Source organism: Hippoglossus hippoglossus, chromosome 6 (assembly GCF_009819705.1).
Source record: "Hippoglossus hippoglossus isolate fHipHip1 chromosome 6, fHipHip1.pri, whole genome shotgun sequence".
In the NCBI taxonomy this organism is placed as follows: domain Eukaryota; kingdom Metazoa; phylum Chordata; class Actinopteri; order Pleuronectiformes; family Pleuronectidae; genus Hippoglossus; species Hippoglossus hippoglossus.
The window spans coordinates 19,437,356-19,456,573 of record NC_047156.1 but is presented as its reverse complement, the minus strand read 5'-3'; the positions used below and the strand labels follow the sequence as shown (position 1 = coordinate 19,456,573).

General features: G+C 41.7%; 1 protein-coding gene across 1 annotated transcript in view; it reads left to right on the top strand.

The window, feature by feature from the left end:
• kcnq1.2 (potassium voltage-gated channel, KQT-like subfamily, member 1.2) overlaps positions 1-19,218 on the top strand; it is a 176,822-nt gene that overhangs the window by 31,125 nt on the left and 126,479 nt on the right. Inside the window, exons 12-14 of the mRNA XM_034588885.1 lie at positions 1,730-1,756; positions 3,917-3,970; positions 4,320-4,437. Of these exons, the coding sequence (XP_034444776.1) occupies positions 1,730-1,756; positions 3,917-3,970; positions 4,320-4,437 (199 nt within the window). The remainder of the gene's footprint in view (positions 1-1,729; positions 1,757-3,916; positions 3,971-4,319; positions 4,438-19,218) is intronic.

Below are 19,218 nucleotides of genomic sequence, written 5' to 3'. Positions count from 1 at the left end.
AGGAGAACATGTGTGAGAAAGTGTGAGAGGAAAAAAGTGCCAAACCAGTTAGCTATCCCATTTCATCCAGTAGTCACATATCTATACAATAACATGAACCTTATTAAACTTTCAACAGGTACATCTTATGTTCTGTCAGTTTTCTGTGTATTCACTTGTGGTCAGACAGGTTGAGACTAAGGAGTGGAAAATGAATTGGACAAGCTGGGATGGAAGAAACCAACGTCTGCAGCCTGCTGTCACTAATGATAATGTGTAGAGGTGAAACAGCATCGGACTCAATTACCTTTGCTAAACCAGCCATAAAACAGGAATCTCTATTCTGGGGGTTGCTGCTTTTTTTTAAAATTTCATCATGATTCAAATTGATGCTTGACTCCTAGATTTCTTAAAAACATATATAGCAGAGAGATGGAAAAGCTTAAAACAATTGCTATTAATTGTGAAAATTTGAAAATAATAACAGATACACAGAATATGCAGCAAATAACAATGATTAAAAATCAAAGAAAAATCGAAAGCAAAACAAACAAACGGACACATCCCAGCCACCGCGTCCCGCGGATCTAGGCCAGCGACTCTTACAGAATATTGTTGTAAAGGTTTTTGAGTTTTAATGAGAGCGAGTACCAACCCTCTATAATTGATTCGTTCAACTCCATGAACTCGAGCAGTTGCCAATTCTAATTAAACGTTGTCCAGATATACGTTAGAACCCAAGCGAGGAAAGACAGGGAGTTTGGAAACAATGGCTGTTAAGATATCTCATGATCAGTGATGCTTCTTCTTCTGCTTTTTCCTCACTGACTCAGTGAACATGCATCATCTGAGTGTAAGCTCAGCATACATCAGGTTTTATACAGTATTTTCTATAAATCAGTTGTCCTAAATAGCAAATTGATGTAATTATGATTTTACTATATGCTGTTTATGAATTAGCTGATGTTGTTAAGGAGTTTGGTTTCTCTAGTGTTTAATTATCTGAATTTCAGGCCTTAAAAAGTCTTAAATACTTTAAAATATTACTTATGAGGACGTAAATATGTTAATGTTCATGTAAGTACCAATTTGGGTTAGCTTTTTGGCGGCATACATAGTGTGCAATGTGTCCTAAATGTTACCGAATCACATTCTTTATGATACAGATATGAGCACGCTGTAATAAAACTACAAACGAGACCAACCTTGAACTGATAACTGATAGTCTACAGACATCCTCGTTAGACTTTATCTCACTGCAGTCGGCCTGGCTGTGGGAAAGACAATGGATACCTACTGTCTCTATAGTTTGTGAGATAACGTGGTGTTTCAAGGGTTATTCTCTACTCTGCTGCTTCACCTTCATATATAGGGAAGTGTAAGTAATTCTGTGACTCTGATATTCCCTCATTTCTGCTGTACTTGACATTGGTTTTAAATTTCATTAATTATGGTCTTAAAAATAACCTTGTTTTAGGCAGGAAGAGCTGGCGTTACTGCGCCGGAAATTACTGAATGAATAAAATGGCAAACGCAGGCAGAGAATGAATGAATGCATGAATATGCACATATGAATAAGTAGACACTGTGCGTCCCTCTTTTATGTTTCAATGTCAACTGGCCTAAAAAACTAAAAATGCTGCTGTGTTTCAAAGCAGGAACTGATAAGAGATCATTGATTACGTTTGTGTAATTTCGGCGCAAATTGCTGTGTGCTCCCATATTAACCCTTTTTTCCCTTTCTCTGCAGGAATCAACAGGATGCTCAGACAAACAGGTTAGTCCTTCTAACTCCTATCACCACTGAGATGCACTTAACGGGATCTTTACAATGGGTTATGTATCATTTTTATCAACAGATATTTCAGTCAACTCTGGTCCTGTGGTAGCTCCCTCCAGTTTCCACTTCTTTATCGTGTAACTTTAAACTATAAACGGTGCTAATAAAATCCAAGTAACAAGAAGACAGACTCTTTTTATGAACCAGTTGTTCTTTGTCCAAACGACAGACACAAAGGCTGAGCATATAGTGTGTGTGTTCACTGCTCTGTCTGAGCAGCAGCCCCTTCCAATAGTCAAGTACTTCTTTTTCTCTCATTAAAAACTCCTCTGTGTTAATCATTAGCTAGCCTTCCTTTTTAATGTGGCCCAGACAGTATTTTAATTAGACTCGCTCACTGGCTCTGCCTTTGTCCCCAACTGGACCAAACCAGAGCCAAGCAGAGAGAGAGACAGGGAGAGAGAGAGCGAGTCAGACACTGGTCCTGGGTTGACCTGGCCTGTTTTCTTTACTGGGTGCCCTGCCAACACCACGGGTGAGGGAGGAACATGGCTGGCCCGGATAGGAATGGGGCAGGGTCCTAGTGGGGCCCGGGGAGGCCGAGACGGGGACACCGAAAGAGAGGCGGCAGAGGGGTTGTGGAGTTGATGAGTGTCATTGTGGAGCACCAGTGGTCAGAAATAAACTGGTCATTGTTTGATTTGGTCAATGTCCGGCTTATCGCTCTACTTATCTGTCTGGTCCCACGTACCTCCCTGTCTGTGAGAATCTCTCAATGGCGCGCTCCCTCTCTCTTTCCCTCTCTCCCTCTCTCCCTCTCTCCCTCTCTAGCTCTATCTCACAGTCTTTTTTTCCCCCTTTTTTTCTCTCTCTCCTGCCCTCGGCTCGTTCTCTCCCGTCCAAAACACGTTTGCACTGATGGTCCAGATAAACTACATACATGTCCATAAACCCTTATCCTGTTTGTGTAGCTGATAAGTAGGTGCATGTCTCCTTCACTGAGTTGAAGTTAGGGGCTCTAAAGGTGGCTCTGATTACACCCCCCCCCCCCACACACACACACACACACACACACACACACACTTTTCCTCTCCCCTCTCCCCCCTCTATTGCATGTCTATTCTTCCGGCTTGGACAATGTTAAACAAACTCGATGATGGAAAACAAGAGAGGCTGAATGGTTTTTACTCGAATTGGAATGGTCATTCTGTTCTTGGACGTAGATTTGCCTCTCCATTCTCGGTCACAATGGAGGCCCGGTGGTTTGGAGGAGAGACATGTCAAACTCTGCTGACGGTCTGACTGCAGGTCAAGGCCCCCTCGACACATGTTGTTCTTTGCTGTAGTTTTTAGCCGCGCCAGCAGCCATCCAGCTGCATGGTTGAGCTGGAGCGCTGCAATTTATGCTCCTGCACAGGTTGTCTCCTGGTGTAAATTATCAATTAAAAAGTTCCTCTCATGTATAGAGATTTTTTTACAAGTCTTCATGTTAATTACCCAAGCCAAGGAGAATGTTTCCACCTCCATTTGTATGTTTGTTTGCAAGCATTACATAAAAACAACTGAACAGATTACCACAAAACTGAAGGGTACGTAGGAAGAGCCCATTACATTTTGTCGTGGAATGTCTTGGGTTTTTTTTCAGCGCCCCATGTTATCAGGTTAGAGCTGCCGCAGTGAATGTGTGTAATCATATCTGGGGGAGGGATTAAGTTGGAGCCGAGACGCCAAACACTAACATGTTCTACTGTTGCAATAAACATTTGAATGTGAGTTGTCTGACTGACACAGTAGTGATACCATGAACCTCAGGTAGCAGCTCCAAAGCAGATACGCTACGTGTGCGAGAGTCAGCAGATCAGCGGACACAGCCGCCATGTGCTGCACACGCACCCAGTGTGACCCAGCAGTGAGAAAAGGTGTTTTTTCAGGGATCTTGATGAAATAAATTAGGTACATTAAGGGATTGCAGCTTGATTGGACTTTATGCGACTGTTGGGCCCTGGTGGAGGTTTCTGATCCACTCATTGCCATTCTAGTTTAGAATTGAAGTGAAGAAACCCACTGTTGTTAATTGTGTTTCAACTTTTTTGTTTGATTCCTTTTGATTTTCTTCTTTCTTTTTATTCTCCACTTATTGTTGTTGCATGACGTCAGGCCCTCCTCATCATTCTTGGTCGTCTTTTGCTCTGAGCTGTCCTGGCTCTCCAGGTATCTGTCATTTCTTTGTGTCTGCTTTTATCTCATTTATACACGTCTGCCCTTCTCTGCTTATTTTTGCTTTAAAATGGAACAGTGTCCTTTGTCCTTTTTCAACTTAAGATACGATGTCTTCTCTCTGATGTGAAAAAGTCCTGTAGAGAATTTAGACTATTTGCAAAATGATTAAATTAACACTTTTGTACCTGGTAGTTTAAGGGCTATAACACAACTATATATGTTTTCTTTGTATTCAAATTAAGTTAATTAAAAAAACATTTGTCAGTTTAAATATTGTATATAGTTTATAAGCCCAAGATGCATGTGTTGTAATATTATACTTGATTCTTGTGCTTTACAGTGAGGAGGAATCACGACAACAACACCTCCCTCGACATCTCCCGCACCAACAGCATAACTGATGAGCTCGACTACATGAGTGAGGACATTCCCCTTCCAGTGGTGACGGACAAAACTCAGTAAGTCCCATGACATTCTCCCTTTGCTTTTTTCTGGAGTTGCATCACCCTGCTCTGGCTGATCCACATTGTACAGATTTTTCCTACTTGTCATTATCGTAAAGGCCTTCAGCAGCAGAGCCCCTCAGGCCGCTCTCTAAATGAAGTTGTTTTGTTGAACTCTCTCGAGGGTTAAAGAGGCTCTCGAGGGCCGAGGCCTTACCAGGTACAGAGACTTAGAAAGAGGATTATCCCTTTAGTCTTGAGGGAAATGACAAAGAAATCCCTCTCAGTTGGATGTAGGACATGTTCGGCTACTGAGAGCTTGTCGCCACATGCCCTCAGAAGGTTGAGAATTCCCTGCTCTTTGTTGCTGTGTGATTTTTCGACGATGTTTCTTCCTCCTGCTGACCCACTCATACAAATGAGTTTCATCAAAATGTGATTTCTTTGCTTCCTCTGTCAGCTTGCTGTATAAAGTGTGCTCGTGATTGCTACAAGAGTTCACCCTCCATCCCTCTTTCCATCCCCAGTTCTCCCACATGGGGTTTTCCCATGTTTCCACAGGCATCTTTTACGACACGTGTTCACTTAAGCTGCTTTCTGACATGCACTGAACTCCACAGTTCCTCCGTATTTCCTCTGGAAGAGGTACAGAGGTGTGTGAACGATTTTGTCCAAGCAGGGGATCCCTCGCTGGATTCACCGTGAGCGAGTGGGGGGGGGGGGGGGGGGGGATGTGACAGATGCAAAAATTTGAAAAAAAACTAAGAGAAAACAAATATCACCTGGTTAAAAAGAGGCGGCATACACGTCGAAGACCCCGACGAAGATTTGTCAAGAGAGTTTGTGGTGTTAGAGCTGACGACGCTGTCGGGGGGGGGCCTGTAAACATGATCACTTGATCTCCGCAGCTGAGTTAATATATCACTTCCTGCCTCTGCCTGCTCCACCTCTCGCCTGAATAACGTGGAGGAATTGTTGCTGTTGTGAACGCATCTGTGCAGAGAACCTCCCGCTGTGTTGTGCACGTGTGAAAGGCCTGGAGGTCATGTCTTAAAAACCACAATAGGAGCAAAGTGGAAAAAAATGCAGAAATGATATCAACAATAGTGTTTGGCTTGATTCCTGCAGTGGGAGACTGGTGGAGTCCACACAGGGGTTATCATGTAGTTGATGTTTTGTGTACATGTGGTTGTTCCCTGTCACTATATGTATATACATAAGTTTACATCTGCCACAGTGATCTGCACCATCCTGTTGACAGCTCATGTCCACTGAAGGCTTCTGAGATTTGCTGCGACATGTTGACATGCAGAATTGTTTATTTTTCTGTATTACATTTAGTCCTTTTTATGAGCTTCTATGTTGGCTGCATTTTAGAATTAGTTCTCATAGGTGTGAATCAAATTTGAAGTACCATGTTGCGCAGAGAGGATCTAATGTCCCAAAAATACAATTATTTAATTTTTGAGATGGATAATGTCATTATAGAAATTGAAACAAGATCTTTCTATTGTTTGACTTATTCACTGAATCTAAGACTTGAAGCCTGTCCAATAAATCTGTTCAGACTATATGAGTCTTTCACAGACATATCAGTTGAAAAGCTGAACACAGAGGCAGGATTGTAATATCAGTATAATCAGTCTTTATTAAAACTTCCAAATATCAGGTGGAATAATTGAACTGTGTCAGAGCAGGAGGAGGAGGAGGAGGAGGAGGAGGGTGCAGGAGGAGTGTCGATCTGAGGGAGGATCCAGAGCAGAGGCGATCAGGAGGGCTTGATGGTGAGGACGAGGCAGAGCTTAGATCTGGTCCAAAGTGGTGAATCAGTTCAATCAACAATACAATATCATTTTAGATCATATAATATATAACAACATCTAAAATCAAAGACAAGAAATAATAGATGAGTGCATGGGTGTTGATTCTCATAGACGTGGATGTTGTTTTTACTCTCTTTGTCTAATGGGCTTTCTTTTCCCTGCTTCTGTTCCCTGCAGATATACAGTCACCCCTGTCATTCAACTCCATCTCTGGCCTCTGGCTTTGCTCTGCATTCTCCTCCCTGTGCCCTCTTGAAAACAAAAAGCTCAGCAACCTTTTGTACAGAGGAACACAGTTGTTACCATATTCGGCAAAGTTCTTGCACCGTGTCGCTCAATGTCTTGTTTTTAGTTAGTTTAGTCGTGAGGGGTGATAAAAGACTCTCCAACCATCCAGTCTTTTTCATTCCTAGTAACAACAAATTAATAAAACAAACTGCAACGCTAAAACGAGAGTTACGAGCTGCAGAATACTCGCTCTCTTGCATTCTTTTGACCTGCCCGTTCGTGGCACCGGTCCAGGACTCTTTCTCCACACACCACTTGAATTCCACAAGGTACTGGACTGGCTCTCCCGCTATTCTTCCTCTTTCCCTTTTCTCTACCTCTCCATTACTCCTTCCACCCTGAGCGTATCTGATGGGCCAAAAAACGCGAAGGAAAATGTCAATTTTTACATGGTATAGAAAACCACAAGTAGCCGACACCCAAACTGCCATTAATCATTTGACATTTGATCGTCACTCCTGGAAAATGTGATTACAGTAACTCATATTTTATTATGGGTGTATTTTGTTCCTAAATAGAAACCTATTGTTTTTATGTATTTTATTTCAAATTAGTGCTAAAGAATTAGTTTGTTCTTCCTTGAATCTTCTTGCCATAGTCAGACTCTCTGTGCTTTACAGTGTGTCTGCAGCTGTCACCGTGTAAAAGTAGACAAATCAAAGTGCTTGAATATACTGAAACTGTAACAGATACCTGCTGATATGTGAAGAAAAAGGTAAGCAGCAAAACCAAAGGCAATTGGTGATCCATGAATATGCTGTGCTAATATATTCTTTAGTTACTCAAACTGCATCAATGACTATGTTTACATGGACGCCAATATTCAGATTTACCAGATTAAGACATAGTCTGAATAAGACACTGGCATCTTAACAGCATTTTCTGATCATCTTAACCAGCATAAGATCACATTCCCTCGGTGTAAACAAGACAGAAAAATTAAAAATTGTTTTAGATTTAGAAAGAAATCACCTAAAATTATATATATGGTAGCATTGTACACTATAGTATTTCAGTTTGGGGCTTTAAAACTGGCCAGATGTAGAGGACGTAATGACATGAGCCACAATCATAACATATAAATGGAAATATAAATAGATTTCTATTAGCAACTAATGTAAACACCATAATTAAAATGTCCGATTCTGAATAAGGTCAACAGTTGGAATATTGGTGTCACTATCTATTGAAAGATGTAAGACAGATATGTGTAAACTGCTGCATAACCACAGAAGGATATGGTTGCATCTCCACAGCAGCTCCCATGTTTGTTACTATCAAAGTAGTGGACTCTGAATCCTAATAGTCCAGCTTCTCTTATTAGAATATTGAAAAGGAACATATCATATCTAGTAATCTAGCACTTGTTTCCCTAACAGAAGATGGCACTCTTCTTACACAGTCTGCAGGCAACCTGCTGGTACGGCTTAAAACAACATACAGCCTGTTGTGTTAGGGGCCTGTTTGCTTACGACAATCCAACTATGATTATTATTTCTGCAGCTTGTGTTACCGGTCTTTGTTATAATCATTTTATGTTATGATAGATTTTTGTACACATTTAATCAGAGTAAAGCATGAGGCCAGGTTTATTAAATTGTCCAAATGAATTTGGTAAAGAAACATTCAGCCTGTGTCATCCCATTAGCGTGGGCACACGTGTATGTACTTTTGAATAATCTTTTTGATGTATTTCTGTGGAGCTGATTAGTTGCGTGTGTATATGGGTGTGTGACCACTGGGTGTTAATGCCTAAGTGTGTGAGAGCGAGTTTTCCAGCTGTGGGGACAGACTGCGTCTAATTGTACCCGTTGCTGTGCTACCGTGCCCACAACAGCCGGGCTCGGATTTGGGCCTGTCGGGCACTCCCATAACAGCTGGTTTGTTTTGCCCCTGGTGTCACGCCACGAAGGACAGCACTGTCATTTGACATCCTTATCTGGATTTCTGTAGACAGCTACCAGATCCACCCATAGTGCCTGAGGCGATGTGCCTGCACATACACTGCATCGGTTTTCTGTTATTTTATATTCAGGAATTAATGCATATCCGCACCCTCGAGCCTTAATGTAAATTTGACATGCGCTGGCTCCTTCCTGTGTTCAGATTGCCGCCTGTTCAAACAGACTTTATCTGCCATTTCTGGTATCTCTATCAGTATTATTTCTCTGTGTCAGCATCGGCAGGAACCTTTAACCGTTTGTTTGATTCTGCTGAAGCAGTGTGTGTGTGTGTGTGTGTGTGTGTGTGTGTGTGTGTGTGTGTGTGTGTGTGTGTGTGTCTGTGTGTGTGTTTGTTGACATGTGAGAGAGGCATCAATACAGCCGGCTGTGATGTCTGCTTCTGAAGAGGAAGTTGTGCAGGGCAGCGTCCGCACGCAATCATGTCTTTTGCTCCTCTAAACCCAATATACACACACACACACACACACACACACACATACAGATCTGAGATGACAAATCTTTATTATTTCTTCAAGTTAAATTGATTTGTTAATATCTTAAGTAAAAATTCCAACATACAACAACAGACACTTATGTATAAAACATATACCGTTAAGATAGTTCTTCCTTTTTTACTGTAAACACTCTTTATTTGTTTACTTGGCCCTGTGTAAATGAGGCTTGATTTGTTACGCTTCAGACAAACACTGATTTCCGCTGATTGTGTACGTGGCTCAGTGGTTTGATATGGTACTGTGTGTGTGTGTGTGGGGGGGGGTCTGGATATTACTCATGTTGTTGGGACCTAAATCTGTTTGCACATGGGGACAAAAATAACCAACATAAATATAAATCATACAATTTTAAGATCAAGACAAGTTGTAATAATGTCTGTCTGTGTGTGTGTGTGTGTGTGTGTGTGTGTGTGTGTGTGTGTGTGTGTGTGTGTGTGTCTTAGGGCCCAAACAGAGGAAGGTCTTGTTTAGCTGATTGCAGTGATTGTGTCTTATCTCTCTCTCGCTCTCTCTCTCTCTCTCTCTCTCTCTCTCTCTCTCTCTCTCTCTCTCTCTCTCTCTATCCCTCTGCTGTGATTCCCTCTTTTCTCTCCGTTCTCATCTCTCAGCCTGTCTAAAAACTCTCATCCAGAAACACATCCCCTGCTTCTGTATTCTGTCAAGCAGCACCAGATCAGTGATGTCTGTCATCTTGTGACCTGAGGCAGTCAGTCGTGTCCTTCTCTTGCCGGGTATGGCCACGATCCCCGTCCTCCTCCTCCTCCTCCTCTTCCATGTCTCCTCTCAGACCTTTAAAAGTCTGCCTGGGCCACCTACAGGCAGCTCTTAATTAGTTCCCCTCTTACAAGCTGGCCGCAGTTAAACAATGAGAACCCACTGCAGCCCTACAGGAGGGATCGCAGGCAGAGACACATGCATCACGGCCCGTCGTCTTCAAGTAGGGGCCCCTCTCTGCTGAGCAACTGGCGTCTTTTGTGCAGAGCTCTGAACAAATTGACTTTTTGTCTGCGTGGCCTCTGTATGCCTGTCATGTACACTGTACTCTGATATAAATGGCACTGAGGGGCGTTTCAAGCATATGGCGTTTAGTCAAGAGCGAAAGTCTAAAATACTTTAATTCATTAATTGTTTTATTCTTGAATATTATCCCTTTGACAAAAGTTTGCGATACACGGTCCTATCCCCGCTGTCACTTTGTGCCCCAACACATGTGCCAAGAAGTTATTTTGTAGGACTTTATGCAGGATTCGACAGTGACTCTACTGTGAACATATCCAATAAATCCTCTTAATATTTTTTGGCTTTACTGCCAAGTTCTTCGAATGACAAATTAGACCAGGCAGTGGCCCTACTTCGGGCACATGCACAAGACACAGATGCACACATATGCACACAAACGGATGGTGTGAGATCGGTGGCCTCCTGCCCCCCCTGCCTAAAGAGAAGCTGGTCTGGGTGCTGTTGCTTTATGAAAAGATAGAGAAATGAAGTCAGAAAGAAAAGAACAAATTGTGCCCCGGTTTCTTGACCGTCTGCCAATGTCTAACAGCATAAAAAAGTCTTGGGGCAGTAAAACAGCCACACACACTGATTCATGTTTTCTGTGCATGCAGGGATTCAGAAGTTAATCTCATTACAGGCTCGGGCCCTTTTATGTGGTTGCTGACCTGCGCTCTACCTTCACTCACTTGCACGTTTTAGAAATGGTTTAATTGCCCTCACTTGGCCAAAATACAAGCAGAATAAATGTTACACGTAAGCCTGTAGTACAGTTCACTTACAGTTGAGATTGGCTTGGTCTTACAGGCAGTAAGTCGGCTGGGGGTGTCTGGGTTTGGGTGTACAGGCCTCTAGTCAAAACCTGTCAAACACTTTACCAACATTCATTGCCCCGTTAGCAATCCCTTGTGTCCTCATTTGGTTAGTGTCTTTTGATTGACATTGTTTGGTGGCCTGTAAGTCAGCTTTGATTCACTTAGCTCTGAACCTTTGAGTTGCTCAAGCTAAAGAGGTTATGTTTTCATTACCATTTGTCTATTAGCAGGAATACAGTAAAAATTGTAATTTCAGACTCAGGTTTTCTTGAAACCTGGTGAAGGGGTGCGGCATGGAAGCGCCAAGGAAGAACCCGTTAACATTTGCCACAGATCCAGGCAAAGGAGTGGATCTCAGATGTTTTTGAAAATCACTTTCTTTTGTCATTGCGAAAGAGATCATTTGATGTAGGGCATTTTGACATTTTCACTGCTTTCCCAGGGAATAATTCATGGATGCTGATGAAAAAAATCAGGCATGTTTAAGAGACTGATATCTATGTGTGTGTCCAATTTGGTGCAGCTTGTTTGAATTGAACGGGGCTGTTGGTGGAGGTAAGCGCTCTATTGACTGCCATATAGTTTATAATGCATTGCATTGCACAGGTCAGCATCACAAAGAATTGTAGGTTGTCTTCAAAATGCAATAGAAAGTCACTGGCAGTTGGTATAACCTGCCTTGATTGGTGTGTCATATGTGGATACAGAACAAACAATGCAGCCACAGATTGCTTTGTGTTGCCATTTGCACAGTAGGCAATAGTGTTGGAAGTTTACTGAGCAGCTGTTTGGGTGGCCCGTCTTCCCATTTCTACATAATGGTTTCCACTCCACACCCTTAATAATTTACCTCAGTGTGTGCATTTCTTGTTTTGCAGTTAGGCTAAATTCTGCATTTTACTTTTTCGCCATTGCTGCTTCTCATTTTTTCGGTAGCTCTTTGTGCAACAAACAATCAATTGCCTTCTGTGTACAATGGCACGTGCATCCTCTGTGTGCGTGTTCATGTGATGTGCTTTTTCAGGCATGTTATAGACCCGGGATTAAAACTGATATGGAGCCGAAAAATGTGTACACACAGATTATTTCAGTTTGAAAATGCTGTTAACAGAAAAGGTAGTAGTATGGATGTTGCCTAATAATACTTCTATGCTAAACTGAGGCATCACACCTTATGTCATCAAGTGTCTATTCTGGAATAACTTAATATACAAGGTGGAGAACATCCAGTGTTACATCAGCGCCTGCTGCAGTAAAAGTCTGCAGGCTTTTGTTCTGAACAGTATCTGAGTGTTATACAGAGAGAAAAGTGATCCTTTGGTACGCATGAAAAAAGTCACAAAATTGTTATATTCCTTGTAAAACAAGTTCCTGTTTGGATGAGGACACAACAAACTAAATCACATACTGTATGTCACAGATAAAAGATGACACACACGTTAGAGGTTTTGACTTCTCTTCCACAGAAAGAGATCAGTGGCTGCTGGAGTCTATTCTCCCACTGGGGCCAAAATGAGAGTGGGCTAGTCGTCTTTTATGACGTACACGTCACTCCCAGGGCAATAAAAGGCATTTTCATGAAGTACTTAATTACAGAGTGCGTTTTGACACTGTGAATCCTGCATTATGAAGCCCCTCGTGCTACTGTTATGAGGGGTGAGAGTGTTTACTCCCCCTCAGTGGTGTCGGTGGTTCTGCGAAGGTTTTTACAGTGAGAGACCATCAGTGATGGGGGAGGTGGAGGGGGAGATGGTCCGGTTTATTGCCTCTTACCGCAGGTTGGAAAATTCAGAGACTCAGCAAGCAAGGAGTGCAGAAATAAACCATCCAGACGAAGAAAAAAAAAGATATACCCTCACCAACATGATCTCTGACTGAATGCAACCAAATCATTACCTAGTCTTGGTGCAGTGGCTGGAAATTATGAGCGCTGTTTTGGCTCCATTAGCATTAATGAAATCTGCCTGGATTGCACACACAGCAGTAGATTGCTGGTTTGGAGTATCTTGGTGCGGTGCAGTATATCAGGGTTGAATCCAAATTCAGCAGGAGTAACTGCCAGTAAACCAGGCCAGACAGTGAAGCAGAGCGAGCTGCAGCAAACCAAAAATAGACAGGCAAACAAGAGTTGGCTCCATAACCTGCAGTCCAGTAGTAGTGCTTCTCTTGCTGAATTATTCAACATTGCGTTGTGTAATAAAGACGATACTACAGGTGTGTTGTTGTATTTCGTGTCTTTGTCTCTCCAAAATCTGAGGGGGGGGGGGGGGGGGGGGGGGGGGGGGGGGGTTGCTTGGGGGTGCTGTGCAGTCGCACTGGGCTGTGACTGCTGCTGGATTCACAGTCGGTGTCTCAGGTTTTCATATTTCAAGTTTACATTAACACTAATGAGGAGGATTATTTCTGTTGTTGTGCTGCTTCAGGAATTAAAAAATCATAACGGTTCCACTTCTGTAGGTCTGGTCATTTTTACTACTGCCAAGTCAGTGAGGAGATTTGTGTCTGTAGCAGAAATATATGTGTGTGTGTGTGTGTGCTCTTGTACAGCTATCTTTGTGAGGACCAGTGTGAGTCTACAACCTACGGAGTGAGGACGTTTTGGGAAAGTGAGGACCTTTTGGCCGGTCGTCACTTTGTGAGCCCCCTTTAATGGACTGCTGGGGGGTTAAGAGTTGGTTTTAGGGTTAGGGTTAGAATTAGGTTTAGGTTAGGTTAAGGGTTAGGGTTAGGGTTAGGCATTTAGTTTGGATGGTTAGGGTAAGGGGCTAGTGGCTAGGGAATGCATTATGCCAATGAGTGTCCTCACTAAGACAGCTGTACAAACGTGTGTGTGTGTGTGTGCGTGCGTGTGTGTGTTTTCTCAGGAGTCTGTTTAAAATCTGCACAAATCTTACAAACCTTTCCCAGCTTTCTCCTGTGCCCTGCATTGCTTTGTTTGGCATCAGTTTGTCTTCATTCGAACTAGTACACTCCATCACCTGTAGCACGATTCATATGGGGCCCAATTAAACAAAAAGCACACACACTAGGGATCATTGAATGGGAAAAATAGCCTGAGAAATTGTTATTTCAAACTGGCAAGCATTTTTGTGTCATGGCTGCTTTTAATAATATAATAATAATTTTAGAAAAACCAGAAAATGTGTTTATTTGGATTATACCAAAAAGTTTTTGTTTTTGTTGCCCCTAGAAATGGAAATTAAATTTTCCATGCAGTACTTTTGTTTAAATTTGGATTTTTGTTTCATTTAATAATGTTTCTCCTAATTGTAGCATGACAACAATGAGGTTAAATATACAGATGAAACCACTTAACCAGCATAATTACCCTAAATTAAATTATTAGGATTCCAGTAATGGAAGTCAAAGTATACGGTAGCTTGAGGATATTTTCCCCCCACTCACAAGCTCAGCCTTAAACAAACTGATGATGAACTCCAGATGGCATTGAAGGGAAATTGCAACAATTAAGCTTCATTAATTACTGCAAAATTACATTAATTACTACAGAGGAGGCCAATAAGAATTGTATGTAATAAAACCGTTGCTAATAAATGTTTCATTTAATTGTATCATTTTAGCATGTAGCCGAATTGAAGTCTTTGTAGAATGTGGTCTCAGATAGTTTTACAATTTCACACTGAAAGCAGCATGAACTATGTGAAAGTAGTGACTCAGCAGAACATGTTGTAAACAACAACTTTGTAAAGAGATCACTTTGACAAGGATCAGAGAAGTTAAAGAAAATGCAGATACATGTGTCTTTTTGTCTCTGTTGTGCCTTCCTGCTGGGGACAGCCATGGTCAGAGGCATTATCATTTCGGGCTGTCCCTCTGTATGTTCTTTCATCAGTGTCACTCCGATGAACCAACTATCTCCATAACACCTTGAGGACATTTCTTCAAATATATGTTCACCTGTATTTACAATTAATTTGATCAAAGGTCAATGTTACCAACCTCACAATACAAGTTATTGCCTTGTGAATCTCGGGCGTGACTTCAGAGAATTTCCTAAATTTGGATCCGAGTCACTGTGACTGTAAAAAACGTTTTTGGTAAAAACATGACTTAATAACTTTTATTACATTCCTTAAAAGTCTTCACTATATGTTTTGGGGGATTATCTGTATGTCTGTCCGTCTCCCTCTACATCCATGTCACTCTTGTGAACGTGATAAGTCAGGAACTTCATTACATCTGGTATAAATGTCCTCTTGGACTCGAGGAGGAGCTCATTGATTCTACTGATCCAGGGTCAAGGTCACATGTATTTTTATGCTGATTATGAAAACATGTAGTCAATGTCTTTCTGCAATGTCTTCACTCTGTCAGGTTGGATGGGGACCATTGGGGGACAGCTATTTTCAAATCTTTCCAGGATTTTTTGGGGGTAAACAGTTTCATCAGACCTGAGAATCACGTTTTACAAGTCATTTACATGGTGTTTTGCTTTAGTGTAGTTTTCACTGAGGAGAGGCCTCAGTCTGGCCTCTTTGCCACAAAGCCCAAAACAGTAGAGCGCTGCAATGAAAGTTTGTCCCATCTTCAGCCAGGGTCTCCCGAGGTCAGCCACAGTGACTAGTAGATTCTTCTTTACCTCTCTTACAAAGGATCGATCTCCTCCCAGTTGCTTTCTCCTTGTCGCCAGTTCTTGGACGAGTCCTGGTTTGCTCCAAACCTATGGAAGAATTATGGAGAACGCTGTACTCATGAAAACGTTCAATGCAGACATTTTATTTTTACATTTTATAGCCTTCCTCAGGTCTTGGAGCTTTGCTGTCAGTTCCTTAAACATCATTGTTTGGATTTTGTCAAAGGTGGACTCCAGTTCAGGTGTAGAAACATCTTGAAGATGATTGAGAGAAGTAGGAGTCACTTGAGCTTAATTTCAAGTGTCATGATATAGGGTCTGAATACCTCTGTCAATGTGATATTTCAGCTTTTCATTTCGAATAGATGTACACATATTTCTAAATTCTGTATTCATTTTGTCATTTTGGGATATTTAGTGTTGATAAGCAGATAAATTCATTTGAATTATCTAAGCATAATGCTGCAACATGAAAAAGTGTCAAAGCAAAATGCTCGCAATACTCATATAGTTCACTCCGTGTCAAATTAAAGGTCTTACATTTATCAGCATTGTGTTTTCGGAGGAGCGGTGGCTTGAACTTCTTGGTAACACTTGGTAGCAGAGTTTATTCAAATGTCGATTCTCTGAAAGAAAATTTTAAATTACGTCTCAACCTCAGAACCTTTTCTTATCACCGTGAAACAGCAGGGAGCCAGAGTCTGGTGCCTCTATCACAGTGCCATCACTCGGCTTTGCACTCGCTGTATAGGCCGCTCCCCTCACAACCTTGACACATTTGCAGCCTCACCACAGAGAGTATGCTGGAATTTGGTTCGCTCTTCTCCGAGAAACCCAGCCGCTGTGTTTCTGTGGTCGCAGGAGGGGAAGTTTATCTTGCGTGCGACGCCTTGGCAGTAGATAAGCGATGCAGAGAATTAAAATGATGAGAAAAAAGGTGTTTGCTTGTTGCTCTATATTGAATTCGCTGCAATAAGGAAGCAGTCCACAGCTTATCAATCAAGTGCCTCTGAAGCCAGATGTTTTAAAGCAGGGATGTGAACAGCTGTAAATCACTGAGTGGAAACAGGTATGCCTTGGCAATGTGTTTGTCACCTCCACTCCCCAAGCTCACTCTATACACTATACACACACTTCTTCCTACTCCCCAAGTGTATTTGTTTCCACTGCTGTTAATAGGAGCCATATAGAGCCCAGTTCATAATGAAAGACCCCCCAGCGGCCCTGGTAGTAAATGGGACTAATAACCCTCTAAATAAGTCTCTTCTGGTGCTGAAAGGCTGCTCTCTTTATACTGAACGTGTATATGTGCTGTAAAGTCTTTTCCAGCCTGCTACTGTAATTTTATGGCTTTGTTTTATCCTCTTCTGTCAAAGGAAATAGGGAGGGAAGTCAGAGAGGGTGTCAGTGGATCACAGACCTTCATAGTGTGAGTGTATAAACTGTATATCTTTGTGTTGCAGTTCATATCTGGCAGGGTTTTTCATTTTCATAATTATTTTAAGCCAATGATTAAGAGGGTGCACTGCAATTTTAAATGATCCAAGACCAAACTGTTCTTGTGTTTTAGATTTTCAGAGAAATAATGAAGATGATAAAATATACCAACTTAATAAGAGACATACAAATGGTACACCTGTCAGACTACTACTATATAGGCTTTGTTACTGCACAAAAACAATGCTTTAATAATAATGAATCTGATTCACAAGGAAATGACCAGAAAAAAACTAGTTAAAGTATTTTTAAAATGAGACGGTTTTAATACTTGGTACTAAGTTTAACTGTAATACAAGCTACAATTGATCCCTCGAGGGAGATTCTGGGGTTTTCGAGGAAATATGTACGTACTGTCAAGAACTGAAAAAAAAACTCACCACCAATGTTGCACTAATTGTGAAGTACCATCTGAAGTATAGAATATAGAAGGGTACAAATGTTTAGGATCACTTTGGAAAGTTTTTAAACCCCCGAAATATTATATAGTTTGTCAGGAAATCATAAGCATGACATTAATATTGCATAGCAGGACTGAATATAAAATATAAGGTGAGGAAATAATATACACTGTACAGCATATATTACAGCAGTAAAGAATAGTTCTAGTAGTACAGTGTATTTGTAAAACACTGTCTACAGCCAATTTTAATTAAATGTGGGTGTTTTTATTTTTAGTCTCTATCCTTTAAATCTATTCCGTGTGAATCGGGCTCTCTGATGTTTCACAGTCTTTTCCATTCTCACACTCTGACTCAGTTTACAACACTAACTGCAGCTGAACCACACTGTCCTGCACGATAAACACCAAAATAATGAATCAATTAAAAATGTGTTAATTCAAAGGTACTTAACCTAAAAAAATATGTACAACTGTCTGTGTTAAAGAAAAGCTTTTGTCACCTTTGACTGCAGAATGTAAAATTCACCTCCAAGATAAATATTCCCAGAAAACATAACATTTCCTAATCAGTTTTCTGTTTTAAAACAATTTGAAGGTTTCATTTTTACCCACTGTAAAAAGGAAAACTCTAACAATGAGACCGTGTACCCAGAGATGAAACAGATAATGTAACAATGGAAATCGAGTGAGTCTGTAAACAGAGCTACGGGGAGTTCAACACACTTTTAAGTCTAATCTGTGACAACTGTCCAATTCAAATGTTTTTGTTTGTGCTTGTGTTTGGGACATATTGCCTCTTCAGACTGAAGGGCTTAAAAAACAGCAGCGTAAAAAAAAAGCCAAACGTCAGCAGTACTGCAAAGAGTGGAGGAGGGGAATTGCAGTAAATACACTCCCCTCTCTGACCAGCAGGCTGTGCTGCAGCAACATCACTCCTCCGCTTTGCTCACTTCACTGACAGGCCGCCTCCAATAACCGAACTCTAAATGTTTTAATGGAGATTTAATAATTGAGCCTGTGCTGGTTTTCCACAGAGAAAAAGTAGGAAATGCTAAGTATCGGGTTGAGCTCAAGTGGAAATGTCCTTGTCGGTGTGTTTTCATGAGTTTGGTGTCTCTGGTCGGTTTGTGCCCCATTACCAAAACCATCATCAACACCACCACCACCAGCATCTCTGCTGCTACCCCGCTCAACCTCTCTGCCTGCAACTCATTACGTTCCTATTCCACTTTTCCGTTCTGAAGGGGAAAAGAAAGGGAGGAAAATAAAAGGAGATATGCATGAAAATAATTGACAAAACCGCACTTTCCCTCCTCTGTTTTTCTTTCTGTGGTCCAACAGTGTTCGGGCTTTTCATGTCAAACATTCGGCTGTGAACAATGGCTGTGTTGAGCCGGTACCAACACAATGGTCGATAACAAGTTTGATTGGAGGTAAAGATTCTGAGCAGCTGCTTTTATCTCTTAGTAGAGGGAGAAAGTGTGTGTGTGTGTGTGTGTGTGTGTGTGTGTGTGTGTGTGTGTGTGTGTGTGTGTGTGTGTGTGTGTGTGTGTGTGTGTGTGTGTGTTTACTGTGAATTTGCAAGCTCCTTCTTGTGTGTCACTGCAGTATTTACAGCATTCTTACTGACTGTAGGTCAAGTCACTCTCTTGCTCCTTCTTTTGCCCCCCCATCTCTCTCTCTCTCTCTCTCTCTCTCTCTCTCTCTCTCTCTCTCTCTCTCTCTCTATTTCTCCTTCCCCCCCTCTCTCGTTCATGTCTGGCCTGGCCTCAGTATAACTCCTCGCAGTTGTCAGTTTCAGGAAATGCACTGCACTCTGTTGGGAAGTGAGGTATCTTGCCTCTGGGCCGTCTCTCTCTCTCTCTCTCTCTCTCTCTCTCTCTCTCTCTCTCTCTCTCTCTCTCTCTCTCTCTCTCTCT